This window comes from Penicillium odoratum (assembly GCF_028828045.1).
Source record: "Penicillium odoratum strain IBT 22623 chromosome Unknown utg000008l_segment0_segment0, whole genome shotgun sequence".
Taxonomy (NCBI): domain Eukaryota; kingdom Fungi; phylum Ascomycota; class Eurotiomycetes; order Eurotiales; family Aspergillaceae; genus Penicillium; species Penicillium odoratum.
Genome location: NW_026643150.1, coordinates 1,919,912 through 1,935,129, shown reverse-complemented (window position 1 = coordinate 1,935,129; position 15,218 = coordinate 1,919,912). Strand labels below are relative to the sequence as shown.

The window sequence follows — 15,218 nt, the reverse complement described above, 5'->3', positions numbered from 1 at the left end:
CGTATTGTATCTGCAAATAATCATCATAACACATTATACCACCATTCTCTTCACTCCGCATCAAGTGGCGCAACAGGTGCCTGATCATCAACCTGAATTCCACCTCTCTTCTTCTCATTGGAATCCCAGAAAGGCAACTTCCACCCACCCTCACTCTCGGGCGTCGCAAGCCACAACCGCATAAGATGTCTTCTCGGCGCAGGAGGAGCATGATCTGTATATTCAGTCCGCGCGTGCAAGATATGCGAATTCGCAAGGAACTGGATATCGCCAATATCTAAGATCATGTGTAGAGAGAGTCGGACACAGGTATCTTCCAGGACCTGGATGGCTTCAAGCTGGGCTTCGCTGAGTGGGGGGATTATGCCAGCATCCGAGAAGCGGGTCAATGAGCGGACGTAGTATGGGTCCCACCTGGAGTGGCATTATTATTTTGTTCACAGGGAGCTCACATAAAGGAGAGCTTAGAGCTAGGGCTAGAATGGAGGATCGGGATCTTACTTGGTGTATACGCGACCATTGTCGCCTCGTTCGAGGTAGACGACGCTGGTACGGATGAACTCTTTCTCGCCCTTGCTTGTTTCGCCCTTTCGGTCGAAATACCAGATTGGTTCAGTAAGGGTTTTCAAGACGTCGGGGCGCTCGGCGGCTAGTGTGTTGTAGACGTTGTGCGAGGAGACGAGGTCTGATTCGCCGCCTTTCAGGGCTTTAGCTATGCACAGGAGGCCGACGATATCGGAGTCATCGGCGTGGAAGAATTGGCTAGTGGATGTTAGTAGTCTCTTTGATAGTGGCAGGTATGCAACTTACCGAGCGTTTGTCCGGTAGATGCGGACCTTGTCAATTTGTGTTGAGTCCTCTCCGAGATCCTTGACGTGGCCGAGTACATGGCCGCGACTGTTCTGGCTGACGAAGTAGCCTAGGTATGTGCCCAGACCCATATATGCGACGGCTGATTTGTGGTTACCCCATAGTTGGACTGGGAAGCCCTTGAACAGGATGAAACCTTTGCCGTTGATGAGGTCGAGACGGAGTTCCTCTAGGTACGGAGCTAGGACTGGGACGCGGAAGTTGCTCTGGGGTTGTGTTTAGCTATATGCATCGAAGTTCATGGTAAATATAGGACGAACCTTGGAAATACCAGTCAGCGGGGTCTTGGACTCCAGGAAAGCATCGGCCGCATTGCTCAGCTCCTCGATCTGGTCCGGGGTAAACTGGTGTGTCCATTTCTCGGGGTTGGAGCGATATTCTTCTGGGTTCCACACAGTAGGACCAGTGATTTGCTTGGGGAACTTCTCAAAGGGTACTAATTGTTCATAGAGAGGATCATGCTGACCGGTCGTCCTTAGTCCGTCAGGGAATATATGAAGCGGGGCTTCCTTGGCGAGATGATGCGGCGCCGTGGGCGCAGATGCGGTGGCAGCGGGAGCCATGATGAATGATGCTTTTCGGGAAAAAAAAGAGACTTGGGTGAAGCGCTTGATGACGGATATTCCAACTGATGCGACAGGGTTGCTCAGGACTATTTATAATTTGAGTCTACCGGCCGAGATCTACATATTCACCAATGGCGTTATGCCTGTCAACCTAGTTGTCCTGTGCTGATGAATCCAGTGGACAGTATGGCGTGCGAGGTATACGAACCACCCATAAGATTGGATAATTATACGAACCACCCATAAGATTGGATAATTATGTGGATCCCACTTTTTAAAGGCTTTGAAATTCTGGAATAAATCCGACAACATTTTTACTACATCTATCAGTGATTCGCGCGGGCTGATTGGGACACTGGGGCGATGGCGCAATTTGCGGAGGTGAATGTTGTGATGGCTAAGGTCGATCGCGTCGGATTTCGGCAGGGACTTTGATTAAGATTGAGATAACTTCTCCAAGTGCATGAAAGTCAACGCTATGATTAAATTGTAATCAGAGTATTAAATATTCTTTGTCTGGTCAGTGTTCAGAGTGGAACAGATTCGACGTTGAAATAAAGATGGTACCCTTGATCAGCATTTGACATCTAAAAACTGGGGAAATGTCTATGCAGAGTCACTCGGCCGACAGATTCATTTCCCCATATCTCCAGGATCTTCGAGATTATCAAATTGTGGTCGCCGACGAGCCGACAATTTGGATCTCGTCATCGGCTGGACTTCAGAGGGGGGAATAGTTAAAAAATCGCTCATTCTCTCGTGCGAGAAGCATATCAGAAGGTCAATTGGTGTTGACAGGGTCAAACTCGATATTTGATATTGATTGCATATGACTAGTTTCTGTTGAGGCTCATCTGTACAAACACATCAACTTAAATTTTCAGTTTGTTCTTATATGATTCATGTGTCACTGGGCCTAGCCCTTGAATCTGGATTCCGAAATCTGTCATGAAGAATCTGAAAATTCTGCTATTGTCAAATTACCTATACGCCTACACATTGCAAGTACCAGTCATAATGGTCGCCATTACTGACAACATTCTTCTAAACCAGTCATTCGACACAGGGACTTGGCTTCCTCTTCGGGATCAAGCTCTCCACACAGATTACTCACAAAAACCCTTATCAGGTATGCCGATCCGACCCCGCCCTATCAGTATCGGATACTCAACAATTCATTCATGACTCAGTAAAATAATACATTTTAGGCTATCACTTAATCAATTCTACATTCTATCAAACATACAGAACACTAGGCTCAGCATCGTGCAATATACAAAGTGAATCTAGCCCATGGCACACCATATCCACATCGCCGTTCTAGACACGGACATCCCCTGTCTGGCAGTATACGCCCAGCGCGGTCTCTACAGTTCACAGTTTCGGGTCCTACTCCAGTCCGCCGCAGAGCGAGTCAACGCAAATCCAGAACTACAGCTTCAAAATGGACCACTAGCTGTACATGTCACGGCCTTTGACGCCGTAGGAGGCATGCTCCCACCTCTGGAATGCCTACGGTCTCTTCCCCGATCTCCAACAGACAAAGCTGGCCCATTCAGCGCTATCGATGCGATCCTTATTACCGGATCTGGAAGCTCGGCATACGATTCAAACCCATGGATCCGGCAACTTGAATCCTTCATTCAGACCGTGCATATCGATTTCCCACTTGTCAAGATATTCGGTTCCTGCTTCGGACATCAGATCATCGCACAAGCCCTTCTATCAGGACTCAATAATCCCGAAGCTGAGGCTTCCCACCCAACATTCCACGTCGAAAAGTCCACACAAGGCTTCGAGTTTGGCATCCAGCCTATCACCCTAAATCAATCCTTCACATCACACTTCCCAATGCTAGCACGCCACTCTTCACCTGCAACCCCATTCCGCATCCAGTTGATTCACGGCGACATCGTCGTCCCGACACCAGCTATAATAACCGCTGCCTCAGCCAGGCATGATGATATCCAGCTCCCACCAGGCTGGATGAATATCGGCCACAGCGCAGCATGCGATATCCAAGGCCTGTACTATCCGGGTCGCATCCTGTCGTACCAGGGACACTTTGAATTCGACGTATTCTCGAACCGTGCACTATGTATTGAGTTCGGGCGACGGGCGAATTGGCCTGCGGACGTGATTCAACAATACGTTGAGTGGATTGAGCGCGCACTTGTTCCTGGTGCTCGGGATGATGATGATGCACAGGCTGCTGCGGAGGCAGTGTTGCTTTTCTTTGCTGGTGAGGATACCTCGGTTGCGCGGAAAGATCTTGTGATGGGTTTAGGGCTGGGAGGCTTTGCGTCTAATGGGATGCTTACGCCTCCACTCGAATGAGTGTGTTATCGAGATTTCAAGTTAGGTCTCTTTTCGTTTTTCCAGGTAGTTTGCGTATGAATCGTGAAACATGTTGTTTCAGTGGACGATGGAATTGAGTTGGTCAGCATGCATGATGAATACGATCAAGTCTGTCCATTCGAGATAATTTGGTTTATCTGGGCAAATGATGTCCACAGCAAGGGTTGGGCTTGCTTTGCATTGAAATATACATACAGTAAGCATCGCCCCTGAACAGTGGCGACAGAAAGAAATGGTTGCCTGGATGGATGACGAGTGAGACGCAGCTGGTATGTTGGTTCTGCAGGGAGGTCTTGGATTGATTTCTATTTCTGGTTACTGAACATGTTGAGATAGAGGTATAATAATAGATAAGGATCAATAGCTTCACGAGTTTACAAGAGATGTACTGTAGAGCTAGAAACGTCCTTCCAATTCTAGCCGAAGCCGAGCTAGAGCTGAGCTAGAGCTTCGTAACGGTAATTTAACATGTTTCTCTAGCTTGACGCGACACACGACACAGCTCCACCACGACCCGCTTCGGGACAAAGTCCACTCCGATACCTATGGGCTAGGTCGGGGAGAGCTCGGGGAGAGCTCTGCACATATAGATAGCCTGGAATAGCTATAGTAGGGACCTAGAATCTAGAACCTGGGACCTAGGCCAAGCCCTGTAGATATCCACAAATACTATACAGTAGAAGCCTCCATGCCGAGTGGAAACGAACATGGCAGAGTTTTCCTGAGAGCTGATCCCCCCTCCTGCACAGCCATCCACATCCGGGAAGGCGCCCTTGCCGCCGAGTCCGGTGACCAATGATGGTGCAGGTAATAGACACTGTGGTTCTCTACTTTGGCCAATCATGTTGCTTTTCCATGCTCTTCATCGGCATGTGCCCCCGGTGGAGAGCGATTATACAGTGTACCGGGCTGTTCGTAATACGGGAGTCTTACGCCGTGACCCATTTAGAGTTGGAGCTGACGGAGAGCTCTAGGTTGAAGTCCGTTTGGTTAGATTCTCTGGTTCGAAGGATTTTCTCTAGAAGATTTCTATTGAACGGGAGCGGAATAAATGTTGACTTACAGCGACATGGTTGAGCCTCGGTATGCAGGTTCAACCCGGCATGAATGGCGTCCTTTGTTCTACATGGATCTATAGATCGATTTCTTCTTCCTTATACTTTGTTTTAGTTAATTTTTTTTTCTTTTCTTTTTTTACTTTTCCTCTCTGTGTTATCTTGGGTTTGTAAATTACGGTAAAGTGGCGTAAAAGTGCGAGTATTCGCCACCCGGAGCTCCCCTCCTTTTTCCAACCCTTCTGGAATGAGCTTGAGCTGGGGAGAGCTTTGGAGGGGCCACTGATAGCCGCCTATCTTATCCCCCCCATGTAGTATGGATACAGAGAGCTCTGTAGTAATTCCACTCGAAATTTTAAGAGTACTTAAGATCTAAAACATCAAATTTTCTTTACTCCGTGAGCTTTCCGAGTTGTATTTAAACAAAATGACCAATACACTTATCTCCCACCACCAAGCTTGAACAATCCATGTCATGCATGCCACCTCCCCCCCCTCTTTTCTTATAACAAAGTAACTCTGAATGCTTGAATATCTAATATCGATTACTGTGTCATATAGAAAATTTGGGAAGAATTCAAGAGGTTTTTCTAAATACGAATGAAATGCAAGCGGGGATAGAATACGTTAATTACGGTAAATACCCACGGCTACAAGGAAGCACCGCACTACGACGACGGCGGATCGAGTCTCTCAATGTAGAAGTACAACTTTCCTTCCTTTTCTTCCTCACCCATAAAGAAGAGAAAGAAGAACAAGCCAATCCTGGCGTTTCTTCAGCCCTTTTTTGAACTGTAACTCTTGTTCCCCTACTTTTTCCCCCTCCACTTCTCTTCCTTCCCTCCCCCCCCCCCGAGAGGCAAAGAGGGTCCCTTTCGCCCCATACATGCACCATGCCTCCCCGAAGCTCGTTGACCAGCTCTTTCTCGGTCACCGATGCCAACAATGAGGTCGTCTGTCCTTTGAAGAATAATGATGGTTCCAATTGTCGCAAGCGATGCTTGGGAGTGAGTCTTCCTTTCCCCTCCTTTCCTCAGCCCCACCTGTTATCGCCATCCGCTTGTCCATGCAGCATCTTAAGGAGAAGGCTTAAAAATTTGCTATGCATGTCCTGGGAATATCTATAAATCGGTCCACTAGACTTGTATTCGTTGAGTCTAATCATTTGGACCCAACAGGAAAAGCGTTATCGCTCCATGCAGGAGCACATCAGACGTGCGCATCCGAATCACTACATCCCGAAGCTCCCGGCTACTGAAGAGAGCTTCCTTTTGATGGTCAACACTCCACCGGAGCAAAGGGTTCATCTATCTCCGCCAGACCCTGCTCCACTGCGACGTCGACATGGTCTGTTGCTATCTGTTTGCCTGCGGATCCCCGACTGACGGCTACCTACAGATGTGGCGGATAGGGACATTTACGTTGCTGACGCCAGCTCCCCGGCCACGCCGAGAGCTCTCGATGAACCACATCCTGCTGCGGCCACTGCTGCTGTTGCTTTGGCACAATTGCATCACCATCGCCTAGCTTCTGACTGGGACACAGACATGGTACGAGCTTGCAGAATTCTCTTTTTTTCTTTGCTGCCCCGCGATCCCGGTCGCTGATCCTTCTCCCCGCAATTTCTAGGACGCTCATTCCGATACCGATATTACTCAGGGTCACATGCGATCGTCTATTGAACTACCGTCGCTTCGCGACCACTTCAAACAAGAATCCCTGCCTCCGTTTTCGGCGCGCCCGCGGGGCCTTCTTCCGTCCATCTTGAATCATTCGCCGCCCGGTCGCTCATCTACCTTACCCCCCATTCAACGCAAAGACAAGCTTTCTCGTCCGCGCAAATCGTCCATCACGCAATCGGCCCGGAAACCCAAGCATGATCGCCAAAAGTCGAAGGAGTTTGGTCGCCGTCCCAGTCTGGGCGACCGTAAGGCATTGTCGGCAGAACCTCAAACGGCGGCCTGGGCGCAAGGCAAGCGCTGGGAAGATTTAATAGAAGCGGCAACGTCGGCTACGGAAGCTGATGATGAACGGCACTCTGAGGTAAGAAGGTCACCTTGACTTGATGTCCTTTCCTGACACTCCCAGGCTGGTCGATCTCCAACGATTGCCCCGCTGCTCGCCAATGTCACATCAGCACCATCTGGTCTCAAAAGTCGGTCCTCACTACCGCCGGCTTTCCAGTCTGGACCCCTTCCACCTCTGGGGTCGCACAGGGCCTTCCCACCTCATTATGCTGCTTCGCCTCTGCACAAGTCACTTACCCCGCCACCATTTGAGGGGCCCCGCAGCCGCGACAGTGACATGGAACCGTTTCCATCGATTGAATCATCGCTTGACTCCATGTCCACGGCATCTGGAAAGAATTACCCCTCGTCAGCATCCAACATGGCTCACTCGGTGAACTCGGATACCAGTCCCGTACTGAATCTTATTCCGCCCATTTCCCAGCGCCAGCACCACCGCTTTTCGAATCCCACCCCGGCCTCTTTCCGTAACAAGGATATCCAGATCTACTGTGCACAATGTAAGCGACCGTGGGCTTTAAATGAATGCTTTGCCTGTACAGAGTGCATCTGTGGCGTTTGTCGCGAATGTGTCGGCATGTTCGTCGCCAGTCCGCCTACTTCCTTCCGCAGTCCAGGCAATGGTCTCATGAACAATCTTCCATCAGGACCGACAAGCTATCCGAGTGTCCGAGGGTGTCCTCGGTGCCGGACAGTCGGGGGAAGGTGGAGAGCTTTCCAGCTAGATTTCAAGTGATCCTTGATGAGCTGATCGCTGATGGCTTTATGCATGTTATGACTAACGCTTATACATGGTCTTTCCGTTCCTTTTCAACATATATTTCATGATCCTTCATGAGGTGACATACTCGTGTCGCTTCTCAACTTCTTTATTCTCGGCAGGTTCCCTGATCATGCAGAAGCTGGTTCTTTGCGCAGATGATCTTTCCTTTCATTTGGTTGGTTTGGTTTGAGTGGCATCTCCGGGGTTTGGTTTATCTTTACGTGTGGTTTTTTCAATTTCATCTGTTTGGATGATTACCCGTTCTGGATTTCTGATTTAACGCCTATATGATGCAATCTTGTACTGCAAATGATCATTATGTGATAGAAAGAGATGAGCAGACAGCACGCCTCCACTTGGATTATGGTTGGATTGTCTCACTCAAATCTCGAATTTACATTTCTGTCCAAAATTTCAACCAAAATCCGCCTAACATGCATTACCATGCTGGGGCAGACTAGTCCTCCCAAATGACACTACTCAATCCAGTCGACGTTCCGACTATTCCAGGCTCACCAACTTGCAGAACGGCGACCTTCTCCCCCAAATCCCCCGTCTTTCGGTTACGCCGAATAATGGCAACAGTCGCTGTGCTCTGATCCCCTATGGCAACCAAATCTCCCTTCCGGTTAATCACCATGGTCCTAGGGACCTTTCCATACGCATTTGTCTTCCCCTGCATAACAACCGTCCCATTTTCATGACGATCAAGGGTGACGATTGAATCATCAGGCTTGAATCCCTGATCAGTCCGAATAGAGACATAAATCTTCTCCCCAATCATACGAATCTCCGCGGGCGTCGCCCCCTTCGGCATCTTCCCACCAGGATACGGCACAAGAGTCTGCGTCTTCTCCAAATTCAAACATCCAGACCGCGCATACGAAACATCGTAACTCATCATCGTTCCTCCAATCTCATTGACAATGTACAACATTGTCTTCCCAACAGCCGCAACCTGGCGCTGGTGAGTCGGTGCCCCGGTCAGGGTGTCTGTATCGTTGCTCGTTCCATCTGTCCAAAACACGCCATGTCGTGGTCCTGAGCCGAATGTTACGTTTACGGGTGGACAGAGGCCCAATTGGCCGGTCATTGTATCGATGCTGTAAATGCGTAGTAGATCTGCGCCTAGGTCGGGGGATATGATGAATGAACCTGTTGGGTCGAGGAAGACTTCGTGTGGATGCGGGGCGTCCTGTTGGGCAACGGCGCCTTTGTGTGTCATTTTGAAGGGGAGGATTTGTTTGGCATGTGAGTTGGGCTTCAATGGTAGTGAGTAGGTTGAGAGTGCGGATCCTTCACTTCAGGGATGTTAGTTCAAATATTTTCTTCTCAAAGCCATGTAGTTGGTCAACTACAAACTCCAAAAAAGAAGGGAACTTACTAATGCGCAATAGCAATATACTTATCTCCCTTCCCCGCCTCAAAAATCACACTATTCACACCACCTCCAACAGTCTTCGTCTTCGCAACTTTCGCCAATCGTCCACCAGGCCCATCAACCCGATACGCAGTTAAAGAACCATGCGTACTCGGATCCGAAGTCCCATTCTCATCGGAGCAGTAAAGAATCTTACTCTCCGAATCAAAAGTCAACCAACTGGGCATCGCACCACAAGTCTTCTGCGTGTGGGTAATAGAAAGATTCGATCCCGAAAGCTTAAGACTATACACATTACCATTGTAATGTGTTGCCCATAGACGCGATCCTTTCACATAAGCATCCAGCGATTGCCACTCTTGTTCCTTGACTTGAGGGATTATTGTAGCACTTGTTGTGAGGAGCAACTGTGCTACCAGGGCCCCGGTTGACACGAGAAAGCGCATGTTGACGGGAATCCGAAAAGAACCGAAGTCTTCCACTCAATTTCTCAATAGACTCGAGTTGGATGGGGATCTTGGAAAACAAGTTGGGAATGGAATGGAGTGGACGGGGTAGTATAAAACAACATTGAACGTGCCTAACCCACGCGCCCCCCGAGATCAACCCATTCCGTTCCACAAGGACATTTTTTCATGCGGAATGACGAATGCCGAGTCCCTGCTTCTGCAAAACGGAATGGATCGACATGGACTTGGACTATGCATTGTGGAGATGTGGAGTCAGGGGGTTGGGAGTCTAGGGGTTTGTTGTGGTGGTACTGGACTCGGTGAACCCTATCCAATTTCCCAAGTTAGTTGTTTGTGAATCTATCTCGGTGGCGTGTTTGATGTGTGGGGTTGGACTGTACTGCGATCTCGGAGGTTGGTATAATATTCCTACTTACCCCTCAGATAATCATATGGAGGAGAACGGGTTGGTCGGGATAGATGTGATCGGCATCCCGTGGGGGTCCAACTTTCAAGTTTACAAGGAAGTGGGGGTTTCATTCAGAGGAGTCGAATTTTAATACATTTTGCAAGGTTCCTTGTGTCAATGGAATGTTAACAATGCTAGCTAATTCCAAGCTTCGAGTTTATGTCTTAGCCATAAATAGCTGGTGCAACGTCTCCCTGCGATTGACCCTGGATTTGAGAAGAGATATATTCAATATACGAAGAGCATTTAAAATAGATATAATGCGCATGAACATGTTTATGAAAATATATCTGAATTTGGGATTCGATAAATGAGCTGTGGAAAGTACACAAAGGCGGTAAAACTAGATCGGACGCGTCTTTCAACAGACGTCAATTTAGACTACTCGTTGCTAATCCAAAAATGATCAAAACTAAGACGCTACGATTACCTGGGCATATAGTGTGATTCCGTTCGCCATGGATGCACTTCGCGAGCTACGAAATTCAAAACAAAGCTTCATGCGCGTCAACCGGCAGCGCGACAGCTCTGCTCAGCGCAAAAGCAGAACAGTCCTCTCTTGTATCCCATGCCGGGAACGCAAAGTGAAATGCGACCGTCTCGAACCCTGCAACCAATGTACCCGTCGTAGCGTGGTCGAAAGATGCGATTATTCACCTAAGACTGCCAGAGTTGGAGTTTCGACTTCCCCTACCACTATCACCGCTGCTTTAACGCGAAGGGATGCGGATAATTCACCGATACCACCAAGCGCTCCGGCGGAAAGTCTGGCTACCTCAGCTGGTGTTCAGCCCACCTCTGCATGCGATCATAATGTTTCGGCATCAAGGATGGGAATGGTTGATTCACTGACCCAATCTTGTTTCCATGGCTCTGGGTCAAGGACCAGGTACTTTGGGCGAAGTCATTGGGCATTGACAATGGACATGGCAAGCTGACATATTCTAAGTCGGTCATATAGCTGTTAACGATTCATAGTTTCCTGATCTCAAGGCCCATTTGCAGAGATATCATCATGTTAAGAATGGACCCGGGCCTGGGTCAGATCATCTGGGTATGAAACGTACCACGCAGAGACGACTGGAAGCGACATATCAGACACAGCTGTCATCAAATCTGGGAGCACCTAGACTTGAAACTTTACTCCCAGATCGCCATGTCACAGACAAGCTAGTGGCCTTGTACTTTTCGACCTTTGAAAGTACATTTCGCATTCTGCACGTTCCTCAATTTTTAGCCGAATATGAGGAATTCTGGAGCTCTGGGGCGAGCGCATCGCCGAATCTTTGGTCAAGGGATGTATTTGCTGCCAAGTTACTTAGCTTGATGGCATGCGCCGCCGATGGAATCACAACTGAGACAGATACCCAAGTATCAAACCAGACAACAAAAGGTTGGATTCAGGCCGTTGGGTCCTGGGTCAAAACAGTGACTACATATGCAAAGCTCGATCTCGACTTTATCCAGGTCATGTGTCTGCTGCTCATTGCAAAACAAGCTATAGCCTACGAAGGAGATCTTGCCTGGCTTGCTGCTGGATCCCTAGTCCGAGAAGCCATGATGATAGGTCTTCACCGGGATCCTGTCAACTTTAAGAGCGTGGCACCATTTCATGCTGAACTCCGACGCCGGCTTTGGGCGACAATTGTTGAGCTGGATCTTCAGGCTGCTCTTGATACCGGTGTTCCTGCGGGGATATCAGAAGATGATTATGACTGTGCTCCTCCGTCAAACTTGGATGATGAAGATTTCACCGTCAGCTCAACTGAGATACCTGCATCCAAGCCGGCCTCTGCATTCACCAGAACATCCCTCCAGGTATCCTTAGCCCAAACCTTGGGCCCTCGAATCAGAATAATCAAGATTGTGAACCAAGTTCGCTTGTCATCGAATTATCAAGAAATATTGGACCTCAGCCACGTTATTACGGCTCATCTTTCACAGTCCCCATTTGCCATCATAAATAACCCAGATGATGAGGCACCCTCGAAATTTCAGCAATCGCTATACCTCTTCCTCATCTACCGATACCTTCTGGCTCTGCATCGACCTTTCGTTCTCAGTCTCGCCGAGACACGCAATGAGATGTACAGATACTCGCGAGAAATATGCGTAAAAGCCTGTCTATCTCTCCTATCTCCCCTAACAATGGCCCCTGGATCAGAAATTCCAGTATATCCTCACATCCTCCGTCTCCGAGGCGGTATGTTCCGAAGCGAGATATTCCATGCAGCCGCAACACTCTGCTTCGAGCTTCGCCTACAAGTCAAAGACAACAAACTACCCCTTCTCCCCGGCTCTGTCGCAGATACAGACCAGAATAACAATAAAAGTGAGCTCCTTCTACGTGTAGTGGAAAGCGCAATAAAGTACTTCGAATTCAAAGTCCGGACGGAAAAACAGGCTTGCAAAGCATTTATGCTTCTAAATATGGTCTATACATCCGCTCAAAGCGAGATTCTATCTGCATCAGACAGGTCCCAAGCGAATTCTGCCATGATAAGCGATCTGACCTTGGAAAATGCATGCCCCCGTGCTGCCCGCCGGTGTCAGGAATTGTTACTTGAGGGCGAAGGCAAGGCGGATTGTCAACATTCTGAAGAAAATTGGCTTGGTTATCCGGGTAATCCTTTTTTGGTACGTGAATTATTGACTGGTGGCAGATGTATTCATACCAGTCTACTAATCTTGACTTATGCAGAATGAAGAGGTTCCTGGGATCCAAGCTGAGCACCAACGCATACACAGCAGTACCTCGTCGGTGGAGCAGAGCGCTAATGTAACTCCCATGCCTACGGAGAGTTCTGATCCAGACTTATTTGTGAGTTTCTCGCAGTTATGAATAGGTATCATGCTTGTGACTCTAACCAATTGCAGGATTTGTCCTTTGATTGGGGAATATATCTTGATCCGACGTATCTGGATGAGGCGGGGAATCTATGGCCGCTGATGGATCCGTTAATATAGATTTCGACGTTCTACAGTCACATGCGTTGTGTTTTCACCGGTCACAATAATTTTAGATTGTGGTGGCTTGGAGCAGTTAAGAATATCCATAATAAGTGACTCGTATCGAGAAGGGATATCTCGGTGACATATTGCCTATTTCGGAAATCCCGATCTCCGGAAGCGAGTGGATCTTGTTCCTTGGTAATTCGGGATTCCAGCCAAGTATACAGCCACAAATGGCCCCAACAATGGAAGAATACCCGAAATCAATCTTTATCCTCTAAAAGAACTCAGCGGCAACATGTAAGCTCAAGACAAAAGCTCCCACAGCCAGATGTGCACTGATTCAAAGCACTTTCAATACTCATCCTCTTCTTCCCATCTTCACCATTTCCGTTCACGTCGACTTCAGTACAACTTCCAGTTGTGACGGGACTTGGACCCTGTCGTGTATACGCCTCCGGCTGCAGCGTAATAGAATGAATTCCATATTCATGAAAACATTCCCGAATAGTCTTAGCCAGGCTCTCAAAATCCGGCATGATATCACTGTCTAGAACGACGTGGGCAGATGCAAGGGACTTTTTCTGATTAAGGCGCCAGATATGGAGTTCGTGAATGGCGAGAATGCCAGGGATCTGTAGTATATATATTTAGTTTAGCTAATGTACCATTTGCCAAAACATTGAAAAACATACCCTTTCGAGGTCGTGTTTCACGTCATCGTAATCAACACCCTGGGGTGCACTTTGAAGAAGGATAAGACTTGATTGTTTAACTTTTCGATGTCAGAATCCTGTAGTATGTGTGCCTAGAGTGCATGCGTACTGAGTGGAATGGAAGAAATGAAAATCATAACCGCAATTCCCATGCTGACGGCGGGATCGGCATAGAATCTTCCACCGTAGCTAGCGAACCAGATCACCGCGGCTGCGATGACAACGCCGAGGTTGTTTGCACAGTCGCCAATCACATGGATCAGAACGCCCATCATGGCTAAGTCTCGATTCTTGCCGTGAGATGAAGGTTTGGTTGTGTTTGTATGGTGTTTGTGATGAACATGCTTGGAAAAGATAAGTTTTCTGAATACATTGGGTTTGTAAAACATACCTTTTCATCTACCATACCAATAGACACGCTATCGTTATTTACACCGTGGCCGTGGCTGTGGTCGTGTCCATGTCCGTGGTCGTGATCATGATCTGCAAGAAACAAGTCAATATAATATCCAAAGATCGAGTATTCGTAAAGACTTACCATGTAGGAACAACACGCTAATAAGATTTAACCCAAACCCAACACATCCCATAATCAGAACCAGTTTTGGTTCTTCAACGCCTGCGTAAAAATGTCAGACTTCACCTTTCCAAGCACAGCCAAATACAATCAGATTAGGAACTCACGCTGTAGTGTAATAAATCGCTCAATGGATTGCAAGAAAACACTGATTCCCAAACCAAATAATAGCACTCCGTTGAAAAATGCACCTAGAAGCTGTATCCGCTGCCAGCCAAATGTAAGGGCTTTCGGTGCGACACTTTTCTCGGCAACCTAGCCTTCACTCAGTATATGTATGCCATAGCTGGATATTGTACTTACTATTGTGGCTGCGAGAGCGATTACGAAACCGACGAGGTCATTTAGCTTCAAATTGTTAGTCTTGTTTGTATCTTGGTAGATAGGCCGAGGCTGCGCAACGTACATAGTGGAAAGCATCGGCGACTAAGGCGAGAGAGTGAGTGTAGAAACCGACTATAGTAAATTTCAGTCAATTTCAGATCAATCCTTCATTGTTTTCAGATGCCCTGCTTTTCTTAGAGAAAGTGAAGTGAACTTACTTGAGATCTCTGCTATGAAGAAGCAGAGTGAAATGCCGATCACGACGCTGAGCCGCTGAACGCGGGATATTTTGAACGGCATGGCTTTGATTTCTGTGTTCCTTATACAAATGAAGCAGGGAACATTGAAAGTTATTTACTTTATATGCCGTGGCAAGGCATGTGACTTGGGGACGGAGCTCGGGGGTTTTTATTTCCCTTTTAGGAAATGAAGATCGCCGAAGCTCCAAACAGGCTGCTGTTTGACTCAACACTGGTGTCGTTGTTTAAGAAAGTTTTACATGTGCACGAGAACACTTCGCAATCAAATGAGTATTTCCTTTCCCCCGCAATCCATGGGCCGAAGAAAACGACAGGGATGTTTCATATAACTGGGTTGATAAACAGAAAGTATTTACGATTGGAGATCAATAACGAGTAACTATATTGATACGGGACGATCTGCAGGATCTGTCTTTTGCCACTGCATAACTCAAATATCACTCGTTACAAT

The 15,218-nt window shown here is 47.8% G+C and overlaps 7 protein-coding genes across 7 annotated transcripts; 4 read left to right on the top strand and 3 right to left on the bottom strand.

Annotated features, from left to right (window-relative positions):
• Nucleotides 1-50: 50 nt before the first annotated feature.
• Nucleotides 51-1,433, bottom strand: N7520_010930 (TauD/TfdA family dioxygenase; the record flags this gene model as incomplete). The annotated part of the gene is made up of 4 exons (XM_057144863.1): nt 51-414; nt 502-762; nt 811-1,076; nt 1,131-1,433. The coding sequence occupies 4 exons, from the start codon at nt 1,431-1,433 to the stop codon at nt 51-53; spliced, it is 1,194 nt and encodes a 397-aa protein (XP_056990617.1).
• A 1,296-nt stretch (nt 1,434-2,729) lies between these two features.
• Nucleotides 2,730-3,773, top strand: N7520_010929 (type 1 glutamine amidotransferase; the record flags this gene model as incomplete). The annotated part of the gene is made up of 1 exon (XM_057144862.1): nt 2,730-3,773. The coding sequence occupies one exon, from the start codon at nt 2,730-2,732 to the stop codon at nt 3,771-3,773; it is 1,044 nt and encodes a 347-aa protein (XP_056990616.1).
• A 1,969-nt stretch (nt 3,774-5,742) lies between these two features.
• rfeD (uncharacterized protein) lies at nt 5,743-7,612 on the top strand (the record flags this gene model as incomplete). The annotated part of the gene is made up of 5 exons (XM_057144861.1): nt 5,743-5,856; nt 6,028-6,196; nt 6,248-6,399; nt 6,479-6,892; nt 6,938-7,612. 5 exons carry the CDS (start codon nt 5,743-5,745, stop codon nt 7,610-7,612), a joined length of 1,524 nt encoding a protein of 507 aa, XP_056990615.1.
• Nucleotides 7,613-8,096: 484 nt separating this feature from the next.
• Nucleotides 8,097-9,466, bottom strand: N7520_010927 (uncharacterized protein; the record flags this gene model as incomplete). Its single annotated transcript, XM_057144860.1, has 2 exons — nt 8,097-8,940; nt 9,024-9,466. 2 exons carry the CDS (start codon nt 9,464-9,466, stop codon nt 8,097-8,099), a joined length of 1,287 nt encoding a protein of 428 aa, XP_056990614.1.
• A 930-nt stretch (nt 9,467-10,396) lies between these two features.
• On the top strand, nt 10,397-10,876 carry N7520_010926 (Zn(II)2Cys6 transcription factor domain-containing protein; the record flags this gene model as incomplete). Its single annotated transcript, XM_057144859.1, has 1 exon — nt 10,397-10,876. The coding sequence occupies one exon, from the start codon at nt 10,397-10,399 to the stop codon at nt 10,874-10,876; it is 480 nt and encodes a 159-aa protein (XP_056990613.1).
• A 118-nt stretch (nt 10,877-10,994) lies between these two features.
• Nucleotides 10,995-12,644, top strand: N7520_010925 (fungal specific transcription factor domain-containing protein; the record flags this gene model as incomplete). Its single annotated transcript, XM_057144858.1, has 1 exon — nt 10,995-12,644. One exon carries the CDS (start codon nt 10,995-10,997, stop codon nt 12,642-12,644), a length of 1,650 nt encoding a protein of 549 aa, XP_056990612.1.
• Nucleotides 12,645-13,177: 533 nt separating this feature from the next.
• N7520_010924 (cation diffusion facilitator family transporter) lies at nt 13,178-14,807 on the bottom strand (the record flags this gene model as incomplete). The annotated part of the gene is made up of 9 exons (XM_057144857.1): nt 13,178-13,525; nt 13,586-13,665; nt 13,716-13,950; nt 13,998-14,089; nt 14,145-14,225; nt 14,291-14,438; nt 14,487-14,531; nt 14,590-14,639; nt 14,726-14,807. 9 exons carry the CDS (start codon nt 14,805-14,807, stop codon nt 13,178-13,180), a joined length of 1,161 nt encoding a protein of 386 aa, XP_056990611.1.
• Nucleotides 14,808-15,218: the final 411 nt, after the last annotated feature.